The sequence below is a fragment of the Columba livia genome, chromosome 22, assembly GCF_036013475.1.
Source record: "Columba livia isolate bColLiv1 breed racing homer chromosome 22, bColLiv1.pat.W.v2, whole genome shotgun sequence".
Taxonomy (NCBI): domain Eukaryota; kingdom Metazoa; phylum Chordata; class Aves; order Columbiformes; family Columbidae; genus Columba; species Columba livia.
The window spans coordinates 1914527-1930512 of record NC_088623.1 but is presented as its reverse complement, the minus strand read 5'-3'; the positions used below and the strand labels follow the sequence as shown (position 1 = coordinate 1930512).

The window sequence follows — 15986 nt, the reverse complement described above, 5'->3', positions numbered from 1 at the left end:
GCCAAAGCCACGACAGTGCCAGGACGGACACAGTCCCCTTCATCCCCACAGCAACTTCGGGACAGAGCCCCGCAGGTGCTGCCACCAAGGGAGGGATCTAATTACGACCACATGCCCGGCATGTGCTGCTGGGCTGCCCGGCTCCAAGCATCTCCCACCAGCACCCCTTGCTCTGGAGGTGACTTCTCACCAGGACAGAAATACCCCCCCCAGAGCACAAAGCAAAGCTCGTCTCCCACATGGGCACCACGCCGCAGCAGGTAGCGCTTGGGTGAGGCAGAGCTTTGGGGAACTGCATCCCATGGGCAATAGCCGTGACCACACGTGACACAGGCTCTCTCCAGCCTGGTTCCCTGGCAGCACGGACCCTAAATGCCCTCCCAGCCCCGCACTGGAAACCCCACTGCCCGTACAGACCCCAGAGAAACAGGCTGAATGGGGGTGACACCAGATCCTCCTTAGCAGCCTCACACCAAGGAAGGGCAGCATGGGGGTCGCAGGTGACATCCCAATAGCACTCCATGGGGGAGGCTGGGAGCCAGACCCGCTGTGGAATGTCTCCAGCCCTCTTATGGAGCACACAGCTGGCACACTGCAGGGTCCCCAAATCTCATGTGCTGTAGAAAGGCTCAGCTTTCTGACCTTGGCCGCAATGACTCCTGCTGCACAGCCGAGCCCAGGCACCCTGACCCCCGCCAGCTGAGGCCACCCGAGTGCCCCGACAGACCCCAAACAAGAGGCAGCCGTGCCGCAGCATCCTGCCGGGGGCAAAACTCAATTCCTGCTTTGTGCTCCAGCCCCTCCATCTTATACGGAGCAATTCCCCACCACCCTCCAGCTGGTCCCGCACCAAACTCCCCCCGAAGGCAGCGATGTGCTGGGACACCCCCAAGCCCTGCACCTCTCTGCCCCCGACAGCTCCCACGGGAAAGACGCTCAAGGACAGAGGCGGGGGCTGCGGCAGCGTGACCGTCCTGCCGCAGCATCGGAACGTGCGGGGACCCTCCACCGGCCACAAACGTCCCGACACGGCCCCGGTGATGCGCAGCCCGACCCGAGGAGGCGGCTGCAACGGCGGTGAGCAGCGGACGGACCCGACCCACGGCCGCGGTGCGAGGGGCTGCGGGGGGATGCTCCGCTCCCGGCGCAGCCGCACCCACTCCGGAGCCCCCCGCTGCCCGCCCCGCCCCGTCGGGGTCAGCTCCGCCGGCCGCGGGTACCGGAGCCCCGGCAGCCCCGCGGGGGCTCGGCCCAGCCGCGCTGCAGGTGCGAGGCGGAACCCGGGGTGCTCGTCCCGCTCCCGGGGGAGCCGCCCCGATGCTGCGGGGCCGAGCGGGGCCGCGCTGCCCGGGCCCCCCTTCCCCCCCGCGGCGCGGCCGAGACAAAGCACCGCCCGTGGTGCGGCCCCGGGGCGCGGGGCTTTGTCTGCCGGGGCCGGGCTGCGGCCGCCCGCCCGCCCCGCCCGCTCGATGCCGGTCCCGGTGCCCGCTCCGTACGGTACCTGGCCAGGCGCGGGGCGCGGCGCGGGCCCCCCGCCCGCAGCATGGTGCTGCCCGCGGCAGCGGCCCCGCCGGGCGCGGCGGGAGGGGCGGCGGCGGCGGGACCGCCCCGCGCTGCCCGCGCCTTAAAGCGGCAGCGGCCCCGCAAGGCCCGGCCCGGCCCCCCCCGCCGCTGCCCCCCAGCACCGGCCAGACCCCCGCCGGGATGGGCCCGGGGTCCCGGCTCCCAGTCCCGCCGCTCCCGGGGACTCCCCCAGCCCAGAGCCCCAAGGTCATGGCCCCACAAGCAGTCCCAGCACCACCCAGTCCAGCCCATGACCCCCCATCCCTGTCCCTGGTACACCACAGCCACAGCCCAGGGCTTCTTAGCTGCCCCCAGAGCCCCCAAGCCTCCATTTACATCCCCACAGGCAGCACCAGTGCCTCCCAGTCCAGCCCATAATGTGGCACCTGTACCAACCAGGCCATCCCCCAGCCTGGCACCAGTGCCCCCAAAACCCACCACCCCAATCCCTGAAGGCAGCACACCCCAGTCCCACTGGGTGCCAGAGCAGCTGCTCCCAACAGCCCCAGCTCCTGCCAGGGCACCAGTGCCTGCACCGCTCTGTGCTTCATCCACCAAAAAGCCAATTTCTGTCTGTCTCTCTCTCTCTCTCTCTTGCATCTGAGCAGGAGCTGCAGCCCAGGGAAGGGTCCTCGCTGGGACAGTGACACTGGGGACACCTTTGCCAGCCCAGCCACAGCAGGCAGAGAGGGTTAACTGCAGCCTTGGCAAACCAGACCTGGTCCCTGTGGGCTGGGAAATAAGTAATTCCTTCCTCACGCCTTCCTTGGAGGGAACGGCAACGCCTCTTGGCTCCCTCCTCACAGCGCAGCCCCATCTCTTGGCTGTGCGGTGCTTGCCCCAGCGAGGCGAGGTGCTGCGGTACACACGGCATGGCACAGCGCGACATGGCACAGCGCGGCATGGCACAGCGCAGCATGGCACGGCAGGCCAGGGATGCCCCCGGCTGTCCCTGTTTCTCCCATCAGACCCTGCCCGCAGTCACCATCCCTGCAGCAGCTCTCGGCCAAGGGCCAGAGCTCACAATCTCCAGCCGGCGGTGACCCCAGCATGGCGCGGTACCCCCGCAGGCAGTCAGCCCCACTGCGGGGTGACAGCCCCATGTCGGTGTTTGCCAATGGGTACAGCAGCACAGCCCGTCCAGCATCGCATCCCCATGGTCCCTCCGGCCACACGTGACATCGGATACTGTCCCCTCCCTGCCCTTCTCCTCGGCCCCACCACGGCCGGCTCAGGCAGCACTCACAGGGGCGGCTCTGGCTTTGGCTGGTCCCAAATCCAGACTCTGGGTGCCCAGGGTGGCAGGGGGAGCCAGGTCAGCACAGACCAGTACGGTGGCTCCAGGAAAAGCAGCTTTGACCCTGCCTGAGCCAGGAGTCTGGTGTGAGATGATGGCAGAGAATCGCTGTCGGCCACAGCAGCCCCACGGGCACTGGCACCAGCACTGGCACCAGCACAGAGCCCTTCGCAGAGGAGCCACCCAGCCCATTTCTCAGCTGTTGGAGCTGGAGGGTTCAGTCTCCCTGGTTCAACCGTCTCGCACCAGCACAGACACCCACTTGCACACCAGACAGACACGCTGGTGCCCACCGGGGTCCCGGCACTCGTGTCCCTGCCAGGCCGGTGCTGCTGAAGCCCTGGCACCCACCCCGAGCTCAGCCCTGGAGCAAGAGGTGAGTCCCTCTTGCTCTGCCCAGCCCCTTCCTCCTGCTCTGCTGGCGACACCACAGGGGAGGAAACACAGGCTGGCACTGGGGGGTTTCTACACCCCACATCTGTGGGTCACTGCACTGAAGGGGCCCTGTGAATGTGCCACTGGATTCCCCCATCACAGCCTCGCGCTGCTCTGGCAGGACCCACGAGGAAAGCACGGGCACACCGGGGGGCTCTTTCCTCCCTCCCCTTCTTCTCCACTTAATGGGGCAGAAAAACCAATTAGCTTCATAAATCACGATCGGGGGGGTTGGGGACTCCCCGCGGGCACGGGCAGGGGGGACTCTGCTTCCCCCTCACAACTGCCTCAGGAACCATCTCAGGGCATCACAACACCCCCAACCCCTTCCCAGACCCCCTTAGATCCCCACACTACCAGCACACCCCCCATGCTCCTCTAACAGCCCCAATCCCCCCCAGTACTGTTTGAGAACACCACAGACTCACTTAGGAGTCCCCAGATTCCTCTAAGTTCTCCCCACACCCCTCTAAATCCTGTGTGGCCTCCAGGACACCCCCAAGCCCCCAGGTACACCCCACAGATACCACCAGCCCCTGCCCACAGGCTGCCCTAACCCCAGGTGCTTCCCATTTGCATTTTGGGTACCACGACCTGGCACTCTTTACCAAAGCCACGCTCAGAGGAACATAGGGTGGCGGAGACTTTGCAGATGGGGAAACTGAGGCAGGGAAGGGGGTCTGCCGCGCCTGAGCTCACCCAGCAGAAGAGGATCAGCATCACATCCCAGCAGTTGCTCCAGCCCCTGTCCTCCAGGCAGCACTGCCTCTGCTCCCTGGCCCCCAGGTCCCCAAGGGGTGTGGGTGACAGCCCCTGTGGGTCCCCAGAGCGTGCGCAGCCCCCGCGTGGGGTGACCTGTGGCCAGGCTGCGCCTCCGCTCCAGCTCTGCGCTGCCGGCCGCGGTAATAGCCGGATCTGATCTCCCCGCGGCAGCGCGGCCGATGCCGTGGGGGTGTCAGGCAGCGAGATCAGCCGTGGACCACAACCACGCACCCAGCCACTGTGCACCAGGGCCGCTGAGCTCAGCTGCGGGGGGACAATGCAGGGTCACCCCTCTGACCCGCCCCGAGCAGTGGAAACCCCGGAGGAAACGTGTCCCGGTGCGGGGATCCCCGGCTGCTCCGGGAGTGGTGACACACGCGGCCTCGCTCGGGGCACCGTGGCGGCACCGTGGGCTGCAGCAGCCGCGTTTGCGCTCGGAGAGTCCCAGGGCCGCACCGGGGTGGGGGAGCAGCGTGACTCAGCCCGCTTGCGAAATTCCTATTTTCCCGTTGCCTGGACAAGCCGGTGGCCTCGGACACCTCCGCCCGCAGCGGCCGGGCCCCTCGCTCGCAGCAGGGTGGCACGTGGCAAGCGGCAAAGCCAGCTCTTGAGCTCCCCGGGCGGCAAGCGGACAGGCAGCTGGGTTTGGGGGTCGGATCCCCCCGAGCAGCTCTTGTGTGGGTGTGCAATGTCCAGCCTGGGGCTCGGCTCTGCTCTGTGTCCACACCCAGCTCCAGGACCTTCCCACATCCTGCGTGTGCGCTGACCCTCAAGTGCCCTGCTCCCCACAAGTCCTGCAATGCCGGGATCTCCTTCCCAAAACATGCCCCGTGCGGCCGTTGCCGCAGCAGCGCAGCCTGGGGGTCAGCACTGGGCACCTCGACCCAAACACCGAAATAAGCAGCCGGCTGGACCACAGTGCTGCAATGGCAGTGGTGCCCAGCAGGGTTCTGGGGTCCCTTTCTGGGCCCGTTCCCCATCCCCAGCTGGAAGGAGGGACCCCGCTGAGCCCGGCACGCGGCGCAGCACAGCAAATGTTTATCCAACGCCACTTCCCGGCCCCCCCAGCTGGTCAGGCTGGGGCCCCCACACACACGCCAGGCCACGTGCGGGGCCACGGCCATGCCCCGCAGGATGTCCCCATCGAGGAATGACTTCATGGGCTCACTGGGACGGCGGCAGCGGGGTCAGCGCGGACCGACCAACACCACGCAAGGGGCGTTTGAGGGAAGGGAGCGGAAAGCCAGGCCAATCCCACATGGAGCAGGGGAGGGCGGCCGCTCCCGCTGCTCTAGGGGAGCCGAGCCAAACATCTGCTCCAGCCTCCGGACTGTGCAGAGCCCAAGGAGCAGTGAGGAAGCTGGAGCCAGGCCAGCCGGAGCGCGGTGGGTGCCAGTTCGAGAGCATCCCTCCCCGGGGATGCTGCTGGCAGCCTCCAGCCCCACCAGTGCGGACCACGGGCTCTGCAGTGCCCAGCAGCACCATCACGGTGGCACAGGACAGTGCCCAGGGGTTACAGGGAGCTGGACACAAGTGCTGATCCCCAAGCCACGTGGCGATGCCAAAAACTGCTGCCACGGCTCCATTTCACGGCCATGAAGCAGCCAGGGCAGTACCTGGCTCACAGAGGCGCAGATGCTGCCATCGCTGCGGTGGGATCCAACACCAGCTCCCATCCCACCCCCAACAGACAACGAGGCCCAAGAGGACACCCCCAAATCACAGTTGTCCTGGGTCACACGAGGACTTCCTTGGGGCACTGAAAGCCCCACAGGATGTGCGCAGCCTCGGGGATCAGCTCCAGAGCGATGCCTGCGCACCCAGGGCCCCGTGGCACACACACATCACCAGCGCTCCCGCAGCACCACAGTGGGAAGGTGCTGACTCAGCAGTGAGGCCCCCTCACTCCCTCCCCGCTCTCCTGGCTCTGTGCTGGGGGATGGCAGGATCGGGCCCGGCAGCACCCGTGCTTTGCCACAGGGGCAGGATGAGACCAGCCTGGGTGTCCCCACGGGATTTTACCACCGCAGGGTATTTAAGCAGCTCCGAGGATGGAGCCAGCTTGTTCCAGTTTGTCCCTGGGGATCTCACCTGGGGAGCTGCCCATCCCACAGGCACCATCCCAGAGCGCATGGTTGAGCTGAGGTTCCATGTCCCCATACGTCACCTTGCGTACCTGAGCCAGGGCGAGGTGCTCCTCCTTCTCTGCACCCACAAACCCCACCCGGAGCAGCTCTGCCCTGCCCCGACCCGCTTGTAGCCGTGGGGTTTCCATGAGGGAGAGTGAGGCAGAGCCTTGGGCAATGCGTCTGCCCCACAGCATGATGAACACCAAGGGGAGGTGCTCAGACCCTGCAGAGCCCCCATCAATGGGCATGGTGACAGACCCTTCCAGGGACAGCCAGACCCCCTGCGCCCTGCGGCAGCATCACCGTTTGTGGGGAAGCAGCTAGGGAACGGCGCAGCTGACAAGAGGTCTGACAAAAGGAGGGTGGCGGATAGGACAACATCTCACAGAGCACCCCAAACCCAGGAGATGTGGCAGAGCGGTGCAAAGCAGTGACAACCCAATACTCTTGTCATGCTCTCAGCCCAGGATCCCGTCTGGAGATGTGGGAGGGGGAAACTCCCTGTCCCACCAGCTGTCCCACCAGCTCCCCACCTCAGCGAAGCCCCACAGCACCCCGCTCGCTCCCCACCGTGTCCCCGAGGGCCCCTGGGCACGCCAAGGGGTGACACACGCTCACCCGCTCCTGCGCCGGCACCCGGGACCCGCCGGAGCTGCTTACATCAGGTCCCTGAGCACACGCAGCGCGGGGGGAGAAGCACCAACACGCAGCCGCACGGCGCTGCGGGGGAACAGCAGCTACACGTGGAGGAGGTGGCACCGCTCGGACATGCAGGATGTGGCTGGGACGAAACCAGGCAAAACCTGGCTTGAACATCCCCGCTCGAGCGCTCTCCGCCACCTCCTGATTCACACGCAGGTCTGCACATGAAGGCGCCCGCGCGGCTGCACCGCGGCCCCAGCTCTGTGCGGTGGCTGTGCCGCTGCAGAGGTCCCTTGGTGGTGGGGGCTGTGTGCTGGTGGACATCTCGGTGGGGTGACTTCAGCAGGGTGACCTCCAGGGCCATCCCCAGCTCAGCTTGGGGGGAAAGCATCACCCACTGCAGCCCCCCAGAGACTGACACCAGGGGCAGGGAGCAGCAGGCAGCACACTGAGCGGTGGCAGCTGGAAACCCAGGTTGACAGCGGCCAAGGAAGGGAGTGAAGACCTTTCAGTGCCAGGGGCTGGTGACATTCCTGCCTGTGCCCTACCCAGGCCCCAAGGACAGGCAGGATGGGGCAGGAGAGCAGCACCATCCCGGTGAACGCTGCCGTGTTAAGCAGAGCTCGCTGCCTGTGCCAGGCCCTTCAGGCACCACAGTGCCGGAAACAGCGTGGGTGCATCCTGGCAGGGCTGCTCCCAGCTCAGCTGTGCCGCCAGCCAAGGGCTGCCCTGCTGCGGGGCACGAGGAGGATACGGTGACACTGGGAACGAAGGAAGGGCTTTGCTGCCAAACAGGGAGGGCAAAGCCAGAGCTTTCCACCCCCCAAAACCAGCAGAAGGTTGGTGGTGGAGCCAGGAGTGCGGACCCAATGGACACAGGCAGGTGGGCACGGGCAGGCAGGGAGCCAGGATGCTGGCATGTCCAGCTGATACAGAAATGCTTCTGGGGACAGGGGTGTCCCAGCTGACCCCTGCTCTCAGCGCAAGACCTGATTATCCCCTCGCTCTGAGCTGGGCCCCGGGACTCCAAGTGCCTTCTGCACTGGGCTCACCCTGACCACCACCCCCCGGATTCACCCCAGCGCCCCACGGACAGTCCCACACCCCAGCCCTCCCTCACCTACCTCAGCCCTTTCTCCTGCCAGGCTGCTTCTCCGAGCTGCAGGTCTCATCCCACAGCCCCGCACGTCTCTGAGGGGACGTGTCACTGTGTCCCCGCGCTGGCTCTGACCTACTGCCCTATAAGCCTGGGTGTGCGCCGGCGCGGTGCGGGGAGGTGCTGGCCCACGGCGTGGGCTTGGGGGCTGATGGCCCCATCTGCAGCGCTCGGCTCCTGCCCGGTGCATTAGCGGCACGGGGAGACGGGGCCTGCGGCGGTGTTTGCTTTCTAGGTCAGAGCCAGCCGAGGAGGCTGATGAGGGGCTGTGCTGGTGAGGGGCTGTGCTGGATGGGGGCTGTGCTGGGTGAGTGCTCTGTGATGCAGCCCTTCACCCCAGCCAGCTCTGGGGAGGAGGGGATGCTCCCCTGTCCAGCTCTGCACCCAGTGCCCAGCCTCCCAGACAGTGCCCCGCCACCCAGCAGAGACACCCCCTGGGGACAGAGGCTCTGTCAACTCTGGGGGACACCCCAAGTCCATGGGGCCACAGGGGATGGAGCTGTGACTAGGTGACAATGCTGCCCCCCAGACACGTCCCCATGATGAGAGGGCCCTGTGCTGTCCCGGCTGCCGTCCTGCGCCCACCCCCGGTGAGCAGTGCCCCACACAGGGCACCCAGTGGCAGGACACCAGGGGTTTCCTTGGGGTACATCCGGGGCATCACACTGGGAATGCTGCATAGGAACTGGGACCGTGGCACCCGGCTGTGGTGCTGGTGGTGCCGGCCCCACTCGCCATGGCACTGAGAGCCTCACTGGCACTGAAGGACTGCGGTGCGGCCAGGGCCTCAAGGGAGGCTCAGCTGTGCAGGGCTCTGTCCCCAAACATCAGCCCTTTCCGGGAGGGGCAGCAATGCCTGTCCAGAGCAGTGCACAGAGCTGAGCCCTGGGAGGGTCCCGCTGGGGCTGCTCCTGCCCGCACCCTGCCCCTCCATCGCTGCCCCTGCCTGCATCCTGCCCGCACCCTGCCCCTCCATCGCTGCCCCTGCCTGCATCCTGCCTGCACCTTGCCTGCTCCATCGCTGCTCCTGCCCGCACCCTGCCCCTCCATCGCTGCCCCTGCCTGCATCCTGCCCGCACCCTGCCCCTCCATCGCTGCCCCTGCCTGCATCCTGCCTGCACCCTGCCCCTCCATCGCTGCTCCTGCCCGCACCCTGCCCCTCCATCACTGCCCCTGCCTGCATCCTGCCTGCACCCTGCCCCTCCATCGCTGCCCCTGCCTGCACCCTGCCCCTCCATCGCTGCCCCTGCCTGCACCCTGCCTGCACCTTGCCTGCTCCATCGCTGCTCCTGCCAGCACCCTGCCCCTCCATCGCTGCCCCTGCCTGCTCCATCGCTGCTCCTGCCAGCACCCTGCCCCTCCATCGCTGCCCCTGCCTGCTCCATCGCTGCTCCTGCCTGCACCCTGCCTGCTCCATCGCCACTCCTGCCTGCACCCTGCCTGCTCCATCACTGCCCTTGCCTGCACCCTGCCTGCTTGGCCACTGATGGAGACAAAGTGATGCTCAGGTCACCCCCTCCCAGCAGTGCCTCTGCAGCCAAGGGCACCCCAAGGTTATCTGCCTGCACGCGTGGCTCTGAGATGAGCCAGGAGGACGACGGGGAGCAGCGGAGCCCTTCCCGCCCCCAGCCAGACCTGCTGTGGCCCCAGCCACCCAGGGCAGCCCAAAGCCACCCCATAGCCCATCACACCCCACGGTTCGGTGGCCACTGACAGAAGGTGGTGATGTGCCACCTCTGGCTGCCAAGTGATGGGTGACTGTCCCCAGGAGGGGACCACACTGTGCCAGCAGAAGGCACCGTTGTTCACAAGCAGGGACAGCCCCCAAAGCCACCCCACATGCCTGTGAGGAGGACGGGTCTGATGCTTGTGGTGCCACAGGCATTTTTGCCCCCAAGCTGGAGGATGACAGGGGCAGAGACCAGCACGGGCACCCCTCAGTGTCCCCCTTGTCACCATCACATGCCTCAGGGCCACATCTGAGAGCACTGGCCCCAGGACGGGTGTGAAGCCGTGGGCTGTGCTCTGTCCCACAAACAGCTGATGTGACTATGGCCACCCCAGAAGGGCCAGAGCAGCACTGTCGGGAGGCCAAATACCCCCTCCTGCTCTGGGACAACTCAAATGCTGGAGTTATTTATTTTCTCCTGTGCTGAAACAGGAAAACTCCAACATGCTGAAACCCTGGACCCCCGCCAGAGCCAGGGGCATCTCAACAGTGCGGCAGGAGCAGGATGCATCTGGGAAGAAAATGCGAGCCTGGGGTGAGCTGGGTTGTGCCGATCCAGCAGATGTACCTGGCCTCGCAGGTGGAGGGACAGAGGCCAACGGGACTCTCAAAAGGAGGGGACCCCGCTCAGCAGCGAACTCTGCTCCACCCATCAGCAATGACACCTCAGCGTGCCCTGGGGTGCTGAGACCTGACCCATCCTGTCCCACCACAGACCACCAGTGCTCCCAGCTGGACACAGGACATCCCCACAGTGCCAGGGTTAGAGAAAGAAGCTCAGACTCACTGGTATGAGCTGCGAGAGCGCTCCTGAAGCAGCAGTACTGACTCCAGCAGGGCTCTGGCTCGGGGCCTCCGCACCCACATGCCAGGTGCTCTTCTCAGCCTCTTGCTCTGGGAACACCCAGATCAAGCAGGACACTCGTGCACGCCAAGAGAGCAACACCCCAGCTCGAGGGCTCACTGGCCCCCAGCAACCCCGGCTGGCCCAGCATCACCAGCACTGCAATGGCAACACTGCCTGGCCAGGGGGAAAGCATCTTTTGGGACGTGGGGACATGGACATGATCCACACAACCAGACTGTGTGCTCCTCCGTCCATCCCTGCCGTGCCTGGTGCCCCTCCACCAGTGGTGAAACCCCCAGGAAAGCCATGGCGCGGGCTCTTACCCTGTGGTGATGTCGTCATCCTCCGTCAGCGTCTTCCCCATCAGGTCGCTGTCGCTCATGTAGCCCGACTTCAGCTCCACGTCATCAGTGTCCAATGCTTCAACCAGCTCCAGGCGGGAGATGTGGCTCAGCTTGCTGGGGCTGCGCATGGGCATGGTGTGTGAGTAGTGCGCCCGCTCCCCGTGCATGTACCAGCTGGGGGTGCCCTCGGAGCGGCAGGTCCCCCCGACCGATGGCGCGTCCCCCGCCTGCAGGCGTGGGCTCGACTGCCCGTAGCGCCAGGACAGCGGGGAGGAGCGGTTGGACAGGCTGGAGACACTGCGGGGGTTGGCTTCGTCGCTGTCGTAGCAGGTCATCTCCAGGGAGCTGCGAGGACAGGGTGCAGGGGTTAGAGCAGGGCAGGGTGGGCAGCGGAGATCTGTGCCCTGCATCACCCCCCTAAAACTGGGGCTAAAAGTGCTCACAAAAGAAAACTGCCCATGTTGAAGAAGTCAGGCAAGGCCAGAGGCTCCGAGGAGTGTGGGCTCAGGGATGCTGCCTGTCCTGGTGCCCCTCCACCTCCGCAGGCAGGGGACAGTCCCCTCCTGTCCTGTCTGGTGCCAGGCACCATGTCCCACACTCCAGGGACACCCACACCACCCGCAGCCCCACTGTCTGGGGGTGCCCATTTCTCCCCAGGGACTGTGGAGTGGGATGTGGGGTGTGATGGGGAGGTCCGTGCCCCAGACACCCCACAGAGGCAATGCACCTGGCTGCAAACATGCTGTCCTCTGTGAGGAGAGACTGGGAGAGCTGGGGCTGTTGAGCTGGAGAAGCTGAGAGGGATCTGATCAATGGGATCAAGTATCTCAGGGTGGGTGTCAGGGGATGGACCAGACTCTGTTCAGTGGTGCCCAGCGCCAGGGTGAGGGGCAACGGGCACAGACTGAAACACAGGAGGCTCCATCTGAACATAAGGAGAAACTTGTTTGCTGGGAGGTGCCAGAGCCTGGCCCAGGCTGCCCAGAGCGGGTGTGGAGTCTCCTTGTCTGAGACATTCAAACCCCCTGGACCCACCTGTGTGATCTGCTCTGTGACCCTGCGTGAGCAGGGCTGGGCTGGGGATCTGCAGAGCTCCTGCAACCCAACCAGCCTGGGATCCTGTGAGGGTCCCACAGACCACTGGAGACCAGCCCTGGCCCCGACCCGAGTCATGCGGAACCCCTCAAACAGAGAGCCATCAGACCAGATATGCTTCCACATGCCCGGGCTGCTCTTCCTTGGCCATTTCCAAACCAGCATTTCAACTTCTGCACCCCAGCATCACCCCAGACACAGGACAGCACGAACTGGGGTGGCTCACTGATCCGGGGATGCAGCAGTGGGCCGTGCAGTAAAGTGGAGGCTGTGAGCGAAAGGATGCTGAGGGGCAAACCAGGACCGGGTCCCTGCACCAGCACCCCACACCGCAGCCCTGCAGGGTGAACCTCCACATCTGGATAGGAGGGGACGTCTCCAGACAGCACTGCCCAGCGTGCGGCTCTCCCAGCCCAGAGACATCAGGAACGGAGAGTTTGGTTACTCCCCGCACCCCTCAGGGTGTATTTTGGGCAAACTGTACATCAGGGAGTGATGCTGAGACTAAATTTAGACACCAAAAATGATTACTTCTTGGAGCAGCTACTTGGGAACCCACAGCCCTCCACTTGGCTCTGAACGTTACTATCAGCGAGCTGTCCCTAGCTTGGATTCAACGTTCCTGCAGAAGCACCAAAAGCCAAACCCTGGCTGCAGTATTGAATTTAAAACAGGGAACTACATAAAAAACTAGGAAGTGTGCTAAAGTGGAACTAAAAGGGGCAGCTAAAAGGGTTTTGTTTTTGTCGGCAGCACAAAGGCTATTTAAGGATGTTCTGCCGGCAGCTCGGAGCAGATGCAAACCACGTCTCAGGCGGGACGCGAGCGAGCCCCCAAGCGCCTGCAGCAAAGGCTGCCTGAAGTACAGCGATGTCCTTCAGGAACAAACCTGTGTCCTAGCGAGAGAACAGCAGAGGCTGAGCCCCCAGCTGCTGGGTGGAAGAACAGAGCCAGGAGAACAAGAGAAATGTGAGGAATAGTTTGTGGAAGAATAAAGAGAGAGCCCGAAGCGGCTACGGGGACGCCGGCGATGCAGGGCACATCCAAAGGACTGTGGATGACATCCGTACCGGACACGCTTGTAGGAAGTGTTCCAAAGAGCGAAATTAGTGGGTACATGTGTAATTATGACATACCAGGGAAGGGCTGACACAGCTTTGGGAAAGGAAAATGCAGCTCACAGCCTGGCGGAGCTCCGGGAGGGATGCGGGGAGTGTGCTGCGAGCGCTCTCACCAAAGGCACGTTAAGCTTCCTGCTGCCATGGAGTGAGAGGGAACATCCTCACGTATTTAAGAACCGCTCACAGGACAGAACACAGGGCTAGGCATCCCTGGGCTATCAATAGTCATTTTTTTCTGTGGTAGGGACCTGGCCAAGGCCTCCACCATGTGATGTACTCATAACACATCATGAGAAGGAAGTGATGGCAAAGAGTCAAAACCCACCAGCAACACCGATTTAATCACCCTTAACATCCTCGTCCTACTTCCCTCAGCCCCGACAGAGGATTTGCAATGGAGCTGAGTGCTGGGGCGAGCAGGCAGCAGGTGAAGTTTGACACAGATGAATGCCAAGCGAAAGCAAAGCGAACGCAAACAATCCCAAAGCAGCCCTGATTTGTTGTGAGCAGTGCCAGGCTGCAAACCAGCTCCTCTGCCCAGCAAACGGACGGCAGAGCTGTGATGGATAATTCCAGCAAATGCCCAGCTCAGGGAATATCGCTGTGGCCCCGTTCAAAGCCCCAGTGCTTTGCTGCCACTGGCTTGGAAAAGGTCCGGAAAGTGCAGCAGGGATGAGCAAGGTCTAGATGAGCTTCTCGGTTAAGAATCGCTAAATGAAGCGGGCTGCTTCACCCCGGACAAAGCCAATGGAGGGCCGACACAGGGAAGGTCCATCGTGATGAGCAGCCGGTGAAGCAGGGTGGGTGAAGCTGCTGTTTTTCACCCATTCCAACACAAACCCGAGGATCGAGGGAGACCACAAGGTGGCAACAAACACCAGGAGAAGGATGTTCGCCACCTCCTCAGCCTCCCAGTCTGGCTGACACCAACACAGCCTCTCTGCAACGCCCAGGCTTCCAAAAACGGCTGCGGCAGCGCGGTGGGGGCTGCAGGGTGCCTGGGGAGGTGCCCCCTCCCCACCCGCTGGCCCTGGCAGGGTCCGACCCTCAGCCCCGAGGGGCAGCCAGGCAGGAGCTGGAGCGGCCGCACAGCCCCCGGCAACGTCCGGAGCGGAGCAGTGACCTCAATGAGAGATCCAGAGCGGACACGGGTGGTCCCAGGTATGTGGCAGAGAGACCCCGGACACCCTGCCCTGGTTTGCCGTGTCCCCAGCCCCGCTGTTTCCCCAGCTGCCGCCCTGGGGTGCTGCCAGCCCCGCTTCCGGCAGGGTGACCCCCTCGGCCTGCTGGGCGTTCGGTCAGCTCTGCTTTCTCCATCATCGACTACAAAGAGTGGAGAAACTGAGTCACGGGGGGGATGGAGCCTGTGGTGCAAACCCACACAGAGGACACCTTCAGCTCTGGTTGTCCGTGGAGAACTGGGTGCAGTGCTGGCTCCCCAGTTTAGGAAGGACAAGGAATTACTGGACAGAGAGCAGCAGTGCGCTATGAAGATGATGAGGGGCCCAGACCACCTTTCTTATGAAGAGAGACTGAGAGAGCTGGGGCTGTTCAGCTGGAGAAGAGAAGCTGAGAGGGATCTGATCAATGGGATCAGTATCTCAGGGTGGGTGTCAGAGGATGGACCAGACTCTGTTCAGTGGTGCCCAACACCAGGGTGAGGGGCAACGGGCACAGACTGAAACACAGGAGGCTCCATCTGAACATGAGCAGAAACTTGTTTGCTGGGAGGTGCCAGAGCCTGGCCCAGGCTGCCCAGAGCGGGTGTGGAGTCTCCTTCTCTGAGACATTCCAACCCCCTGGACCCACCTGTGTGATCTGCTCTGTGACCCTGCGTGAGCAGGGCTGGGCTGGGGATCTACAGAGCTCCTGCAACCCAACCAGCCTGGGGTTCTGTATGGGGACACCCAACCACTGGGAAGAGACCTCACCCCCTGGCTGGGGTCTGAGGGCAACTGGCTCCCCCCAGTGCCAGCACCACCCATCCCCAATGCCCCAGAGCACCAGGTTCTCCTGCAGCCCCCATGGATTTGGGGGCATCTCTCCAAGCCCCCATGCGCACGTTCCCCAGCCACAGGGCACAGTCAGCTCCCTCCCACCCACATGGCCACTCTCGCTGCCCCACAGAGGACACAGCTTGTGGGGAAGGGGTGGGGGGTTCCAGTGTCAGGGCCTCACCTGTGAGACACCTGAGAGCCCCTCAGGCTGGACATGGTCTCCTCCAGGTTCTGCCGAAGGTCCAGCACATTCTGTACCGTCCTCTTCCTCTGGGACTCGGGGTCTGCGGAGAGACAAGGTGGTGGCTTTGAAGGGACGAATGGCTCCTGTGCCCCTCTGACCGCGGCTGTGACCCCCAGCTCTCGCTGTGCCGCTGGGAGGGGACAGGGCAGGGCTGGCACCGGGCTGGATCGGCACCACCACAAAACACCACCCCTCAGGGTGCTGCAGCTGGGTTTGGGGTGTCTGGTCCAGAAAGGATGAGCTGGGGGGGACCACATGGGGCTACAGGACCCACGCAGGTGACAGGAGGCCAGCTACAGTCAGATGACCTCCAAACACCGTGACCATGCTCCACAGGGCCATGTAGGAGCACCTGTCCTGGAAGAATGTCCCCAAACCTGCCCCTGCACCCTGGGGGTGCTGCGGCCTGGGGACACAGGCGCTGCGGCAGCACCGCTCAGTGCGCAGCCCGCAGGAATGAGGAGGTGCTGGGGAGCAGCACAAGCCAAGCGCTGCCTCGTGCCTGGCGAGAGGCGGCTGCTTCTGCTGGGGCTGGAGCCGCCGGTGGAACCGAGACCCCATGGGCACAGCCCAGGGCTGGAAACCCCCGAGCTCCAGCTGCCCTGGGTCTTCTCCAGGTGTGCAC

General features: G+C 64.2%; 1 protein-coding gene across 6 annotated transcripts in view; it reads right to left on the bottom strand.

Moving 5' to 3' along the window:
* Positions 1 to 15986, bottom strand: part of NAV1 (neuron navigator 1) — a 75522-nt gene that overhangs the window by 17167 nt on the left and 42369 nt on the right. For all 6 annotated transcript variants that reach the window (XM_065038258.1, XM_065038260.1, XM_065038259.1 and 3 more), the window contains exons 5-6: positions 15299 to 15401; positions 10884 to 11249 (exon numbers count right to left, since the gene is read on the bottom strand). In XM_065038258.1, the coding sequence (XP_064894330.1) occupies positions 10884 to 11249; positions 15299 to 15401 (469 nt within the window). The remainder of the gene's footprint in view (positions 1 to 10883; positions 11250 to 15298; positions 15402 to 15986) is intronic.